Source organism: Petaurus breviceps, unplaced genomic scaffold, assembly GCF_028583685.1.
Source record: "Petaurus breviceps papuanus isolate PSGF00001 unplaced genomic scaffold, PetGlider_PUasm1.0 90654, whole genome shotgun sequence".
Lineage (NCBI taxonomy): Eukaryota > Metazoa > Chordata > Mammalia > Diprotodontia > Petauridae > Petaurus > Petaurus breviceps.
In genome coordinates, this window is record NW_027187301.1 from 6,244,690 (window position 1) to 6,251,725 (window position 7,036).

Sequence of the window (7,036 nt, forward strand, 5' to 3'; positions counted from 1 at the left end):
GCAAGATTGGAAACAGAGTGGGAGCCTGACACGTTGGCAGGGTGGGGTCTTGGCATATTGGTAGGGTGAAGGCCTGGCACACCACCAGTAGAATGAAGGGTGGGCACAGCGATGGTGTAGGGACAAGACACATCCGCCGACTGAGAGTAAGGCACAGGGATGGGGCGGGAGGCAGGGGGCCACTGAGTGGAGCATAAATTGGGTATTCGGGGCCTGTCTGGCCCCACCATCCTCTGCAGCCGGATGGCTTCAGCCATATACCTGGGGAAAAGAAAACACTGCTATGCTATCTCTTCCCTGGTCACGCCTTCCTAGAAGGAAGAATACCAGGATTCTGGGCCCCTGAAATTTGCATTCCTCCAGGGCAAGTTGCTTCCCACATGCCCCCCACCTGCCCCCCCTTTGAAGTTGAATAGCCCCCCCTTCTAGAGAAACTGGGGGTTGGAGAGGACTGGGAGGGTGGGCAATATCCAGGAAGGCTGCCCGGCTACCCTAACCGCACTAGCTCTTTATACAATGCCCTGGGGAGAGGGCTGGAGAAAGGGGCAAAGAATGGAGCCTGGGGCAGGGGAAGAGCTAGGGACCCCGGGGGCAGTCACCCAGGTTGGGGCCCCAACTTACTTAGGTCCCAACGGTGCACAGAAGGTTAAATACCAGTTACTGGCACAGCCTTGGTCAAAGGGATTGTGACCCTGCAGATAACTGCACTGGGAGAAACGGTAGGCAGGCCGGTTAACTTACTTGTTTTAGCTTTCTTCCCTCCTGCCCCAGATTTCTCCCTCCTTGTTAGAATGTAAGCACCTTGAAGGCCTGAGTCCCATTTCATCTTTGGGTCCCCAGCACCTGGCACAGTACCTTCCTTGCAGGGAGCATTGGGAGTACTTAAGGAATATAGTAATGTCTGTCATCTAAAGGTCTGCAAGGCGTTTTATACCTTATCTCATTTTGCTTTCACAAACAACCCATGGAGGTAAATGTTGTTAGGATTCCACACAGCTGGTAAGTGCCTGAGGCAAGCTTTGAACTCGGGTCTTCCAGACTCCAAGGCTGGCATTTTAGTCAGTGACAGGGGCAGCTAGGTGGCACAGTGAATAGAGCACCAGCCCTGGAGTCAGGAGGACCTGAGTTCAAATCCAGCCTCAGACACTTGACACACTTACTAGCTGTGTGACCTTGGGCAAGTCACTTAACCCTAAGTGCCCTGCCTTCCCCCTTCCAAAAAGCAAACAAAACAAAACAAAACAAAAACCACAAAGTGACACCTAGCTGCCTAGATGTGTATTGAATGAGAGAGGGAAGAAAGCTCTTGGGAAATGGGAATATTGAGATACTCCCCAGACGACCCCCCCCCCACCATCCCCATCCCAAGGCCCAAGCCCCAGGGGCTACAGTACCTTGACCTCATAAGAGCGCTTGGCTGAGCTCACAGACAGAGCTTGCATACACAGTAGCAGTAGCAGTGGCAGCATGAAGGCTGCAGCAGGGACAGTGACCACAATGCTGGCATCTAGGCTAAGGGGGGAGACCTGCCGGCCCTGTGGTCCTGCCTCCCTTCCCCAGCCTTATTTCACCAGCCCCTTCCCTGTCTCCTTAGTGTTCCCTTTCCTCTAGTCTCCCGTCCGGGTCCCTTCATTCCTCTTCCTTCCACCTTACCTTTCTCTCTCCCTGACCTTCCCTGTCTTCACTGCCTCACTGTCTGATCTCTTCCCGTTTCTCATTCCTTCTCCTGGTCCTTAGGATCCCTCTCTAAGCCCTCCCCTATCTTTATTCCTCTTCCCTGACCCTCTTCCTTCTGCCTAGGCCCCCTCCCTGGCATTTTCCCCAGTTTGGCTGCTGTCTCTTCCCCTCCCCTGCCCTTGCCCTCAGACCACATCCCCTGAAGAGGATACGCAAAGGCCTTATCCACGGAGAATGGCTGTTGGGATGTTCGGATGAAGAAGGCCAAGCAGGCAGAGAGCAGGGCTCCCACGTAGAGGCAGAGCGAGACCACCAGCAGCATGAAGCATCGGAAGTTGCGTTGCCCAATGCAGTTGTTGACCCACTTGCAATGGTGATCAAAATCCTGGAAGGAGCGGGGTGATGTGGGGCTGGGGGCCCAACTAAGGAATCCGTAAGCCTCAAGCCCCTCTCTCTTTCCCTACCCAATCCAGCCGCGCTACCCCCCCCGTCCATTTTACCCTTTCCCTTGTACTTCCCCGCTTTTTTTTGCCCTCCCACACACAGAAAGAAGCTGAGAGGCCAATTAGCCAGCAAATTGTCCCTTGGCCTGGTAAGCTAGCAGTTATGAGTTCATCCTTTCAGTGAGACAGCCTGTGGCCATGAAAAGAGAAACCAGAAATCAAGAGACCTGGGCTATGGCTTCATCTCTATCACCGAGAAGGCATGTGACTGGACAAAACCTATCACCTCTCAGGGTTTTGATTTCCCCCCTGTAAAATGAGAATGCTAATTATACCTTTTCTGCCTAACAGAGTTGGTATGGGGATCAAATGAGAAAATAGAATACCTAGCAATTATATGGAAGAGGTGTGGGGAGCCTGCGGCCTCAAGGTTCCACAAGGCCCTGTAGGTCCTCAAGTACAACTGCTAGAAGGTCATGTGGCCTTGAGACCACAGGTTCCCCACACCTAATATAGACCAAAAGGGCTTTCTACACATTATCTCATCAGAACATGAATGAAAAACTATTTGATAAAAGTGCTGTAAATAAGTTTTAGATTATTGTTCTAAGAAAGTCTCCTGGCCTGGAAACCCGGGCTTTGTTTCCTGAAGACTTGAGTCAGCAAGAGACAAGAGTTTCTTGCTGTGACCAGCATTGCCCTGCCCCCACCCCACCTCTACACGAACTCTCACAAGCTCACACCCCCCCTACATGGTCTTCTCAGTTCAGACTAAGAGGGGCAATAGTGTCAGCTTTCTCCCTGCCCCAAAAGAGATGTGTGTTTGGGTAAAGGTCATATATAAGAATCCCAAGCCAGGGGTTCTTAATGTAGGATCTGCTATGTTTGAGTAGATTTCATGGGATTTGTGAACTTGGGTGGGATAATAATTTTTGTTCGGTCATGTCTGGCTCTTTGTGACCCCATTTGGGGTTTTCTTGGCAAAGATACCAGAGTGGTTTGCATTTCCTTTTCCAGGTCATTTTACAGATGGCAAAGGGGATCAAGTGACTTGCCCAGGGTCACACAGGTAGTTAAGTGTCTGAGGTCAGATTTGAACTCACAGATTGGTCTTTCTGACTCCAGGCCTGGTGCTGTAGCCACTGCACCACTTAACTGCCCTCGATAAAAATTACATCTCTATTTTTCACTACCCTCTCACTGAAATTTGTGATTTCCTTCAATTATCAATTTTTTAAAAAACCATTAAAAAACCAAAGGCTTTGTCAGACTACCAAAGAAAGGCATCCTTGACTCCAAAAAGGCTAAGAATCCCTGTGTCCTAAACTGTCTGAGCTCTTGGGAAGGATTCTTAGAGATCTTCTACCTATCTGATTCAACCCTCTCATTGTCCAAATGAGGAAGTGGAGGTCTGGAGAGGAATCATAGATTTAAAACTAGAAGGATCTTCAGGCTATCAAGTACGTCATCTCCATTTTAGAGATGAGAAAACTGAGCCTCAGGAAGGTTCAGTCGCTTGCCTAAGGTCACACAGGTAGTGAATGTCAGAGGTAAGATTTGAACCCCTATCTTCTGACTGCAGAATCAAAGCTTATTGCACACTATGGTGCTACCTGAGGTCTCATAGCTAGTTAGGTAGGACTGGAAATCAAACCCAGATCTCCTGATTTCTAAAGCCAGGGTGATCCTGAAAGCACCAGATTGCATCTCTACTTTTTATACACATGCTTAATGCATGTAAACACATGTTTCCTACTGTGGTGAGGCTTGCTGACATATGACATGTTTTGGGACAGTCTTAAAAGGTTCTCCTCATAAATGTGTTTTTGTGATGTAGTGGGAAGCTGGGTTGCTGTACAGGAAAGGCCACTGCATTTGTTGTCAAGAGACTTGGTTTTAAATCCTAGCTCTGAACCTTTGTGTGACCATGCACAAGTCATACAGCATCTTTGAGCCTCAGTTTACTCATCTGGAAAGTGGAGACAGTCCTTTCAATGTCTTACCTCAAAGAGATTGTTGTGAGGAAGGGACGAGAGGAAATGTGAGTTACTGGTATGTTATGTCCATTTGGGTTTGGCTCAAAGATTCTGTAGTGGGGGAAGTCATGAAGCCAGCCTAGATGCCCATCCAGGACTCACCTCCACACAGATGTTGCACCAGGGACAGTGGTAGGTCCGGGGAGGACGGTGGTAGCAACACCTCTGGCACCATTGCAGGTGGAAAGTTCTCCTGTTTACCCACACGACCTTGACAGCCAGTGGGCACTGACGCTCAGAGCCTGAGCATGAGAGAGGCAGGAAGCACCCGCTGATGCTTCCATCCCCACCATCAGAACAATGGACCAGAGGCCTGGGAGCCTCTAAAGAGCCCTCCCTGGGGGGAGGGAGCAGTCTAGGGTGAAGAAGTAGAGCAGAGACATTCTCAGGTGCATCCAGGCCCAGGGCCAACCCTACAGGGACACCCAAGTGTCTCAAGAACATGAGTTTTCCAGCAGGAGGCGTTTTGGTTTAGAAACCAGGCCTTTGGAGTCATGATTGGCCTGCTTTTTAAGGTGGAGTTGAGGGAGTGGGGCAGGTAGGGAAGGGAAAAACAAAGAAAAAAAGGGGATTGGGAAGGGAAATGAGGACACGTCCAGTGGGATGGAAAAAGGAGCAGGTTCTCTTATCACCCTGCTCCACATCTGCTGGGCTTCTCCCTTCCTCTTCCTTTCCAAGCTCCTTTTACCCTCTCTGAGAATCAGCAGGAAAACCCTCGGAAGTCACCCAGACTCTCCCTTTACAGAGAACCCAAGAGAGAGAACGACTTCCTAAGCTCACACAGCTAATTAGTGGCAGAGTCAGGAAGAGACCCTAAGTCTCTTGGTTCCCAGCTCAGAGAAGAACCCACTTTGGCCTCAGAAGCTCCCTGAGTCACCGCTTGATGGTTTGGGAAACACAACTTCTGGAGGCAGAAGGGATAGAGGCAAGTGTTCTGGGGAAACTGAGGCACAAAGAAGGGAGAGGTTTTAAACCTCCATGGCTCGCCTTATCTATGGTCACCAACCCTCCTCCTCCTTCCCATCCCTTTTTACTTCTTGTAGTACAAGGTTTCAGGCAGACAGGGGGACCTCACCTCGGTGGAGAATGCCAGGGTCAGATAAATTGAGAAAAATGAGACTGATCACAGTCGGGACAAAAAGGAATCCAGTGATGGTGGGAGACACCCAGTCACCATGCTGAGCAAGCCACCTGCAACTGAAAACAGGACCACCAGCCCTTTCTAGCCTTCCCTCCACTCCCCTATGCAGTTTCCCTCCCATCCCAACTCACCCCAACTCCCTTTCCAGGAGAACTAAAAGGAAGGTGGATCAAATGCAAACTTCCAGAATTGGAGCTTATCTCACATCTCACTATCTCAGCCAATGTCCCAGCCTAACACTAGACAGGTGGTGGCCTGTTCTAAGGCAGTAAGGGGAAGAGCATTCCTGCTCTTCTTGGTAACTCTGGTGAGCAAGGTTAAGGGGGGATGGTCCCTTTCAGTACAGTGGCCATGTTTTACCCACCAACCACTCATTTAGGGCCTTGAAGTAGCTGTGGGCTTTGGAGAAGGACAAGGAAGTCACCCTGGACCATCCCAGAAGACTAAAAAGAAAAGCAGAGGCATTGACTTGGAGGAAGGTAAGCATCTCACTGACTGAAGCAGCTATGGGTGTCTGTGAGATGCTGTGATCACCACGAGAGACGAGGGACCACTCTAGCAGATCCTCCATATCCACTGGGATTCCTACAAATGGAAGGGGCTATGACCAGCTGAGCCATGGAAAAGGCAAGATGCCTGTGAGATGGGGAGCTCCATCCTGATCTGTAAATGTAGTGCTTCACAGCAGAGAATCGAGAGAGACCCACTCACGGAAAGGAGAAGAATAGAGTACTGACGGTGATCAACAGCACAACATTGAAGGCAGCAAAAATGCTAGAAAGAGCCCAGGAGTGAGGCACATTCCTGTGGGGCACTGTCACCCTCCTGGGGTACATGACCAGGCCCCTTGGGCCCCCAGGGGAGAGTAGAGCCCCTGCTGGGCTCTCTCCCCCCATGACCTGTCCCTGATCTCCAGAATCCTGTGAGAAGTTGCCAAGTCAATGGGGACCAGAAGGAGGAAAATACAATGTGACATCATAATAGACAAGGAGGTTCCAAGGGGAGAGAGAGAGGTGGGACTTTTCAAATAGAGATACTTCCATCTGCTTCTCCTTTTTTTTTTTTTTGCCTTTTCTCTATCCCCTGGCTTACAAGCCCATTTCCAAGTTCTGTTACTGTGAGGGATTGTTTTCACAAGAATGAAGAAGATAGATAGGTAGGTAGACAGATGGATGGATGGATGGATAGATAGATAGATAGATTAAGACAGATAGACAGACAGACAGACAGACAGATAGATAGATGATCGATAGGTAGATAGATAGATAGATGATAGATACATAGATAAGACAGATAGCTAGATTAAGATAGAAAGACAGCATTTATGAAGTGTTTGCTATAAACCAGGCACTGTGCTAAAAACTGAGATACTGAAAAGTCAAGGAGAGGAGGGGAAAGATATTCAAACCCAGAACTATGATGAGAAGATAACCAGAAACTGGTGAAGTTAAGGTGAAAATTCACCGATTAGATCTGGGGAACTAAGGGGTGGACTTCAAATTTGCATTAGGGTAGAGATGGTCAAAGCAAAGGGACATGGTGAAGAAGCAGTGGGGATGTAGCATGGATACCTGGAACTCACACATGGCTGGATAGCTACACTGATGCTTAAGGATATAAAATTTTTGGAAATAGATCTGTGACTGTCCTTTACTTTAAAAAAATTCCAGCCAAAAGTTACCAAAAGGTAATTTGCCCCATCTCTACCCCACCAATTTTTTTTTGTAGGGCAATTGGGG

The 7,036-nt window shown here is 49.1% G+C and overlaps 1 protein-coding gene across 1 annotated transcript in view; it reads right to left on the reverse strand.

Moving 5' to 3' along the window:
* The window catches only part of ZDHHC19 (zinc finger DHHC-type palmitoyltransferase 19), a 29,151-nt gene extending 23,018 nt beyond the window's left edge, over nt 1-6,133 (reverse strand). Inside the window, exons 1-7 of the mRNA XM_069065043.1 lie at nt 6,009-6,133; nt 5,232-5,353; nt 4,259-4,398; nt 1,890-2,062; nt 1,395-1,500; nt 622-707; nt 15-261 (exon numbers count right to left, since the gene is read on the reverse strand). Of these exons, the coding sequence (XP_068921144.1) occupies nt 15-261; nt 622-707; nt 1,395-1,500; nt 1,890-2,062; nt 4,259-4,398; nt 5,232-5,353; nt 6,009-6,133 (999 nt within the window). The remainder of the gene's footprint in view (nt 1-14; nt 262-621; nt 708-1,394; nt 1,501-1,889; nt 2,063-4,258; nt 4,399-5,231; nt 5,354-6,008) is intronic.
* Between the last annotated feature and the right edge of the window lie 903 nt (nt 6,134-7,036).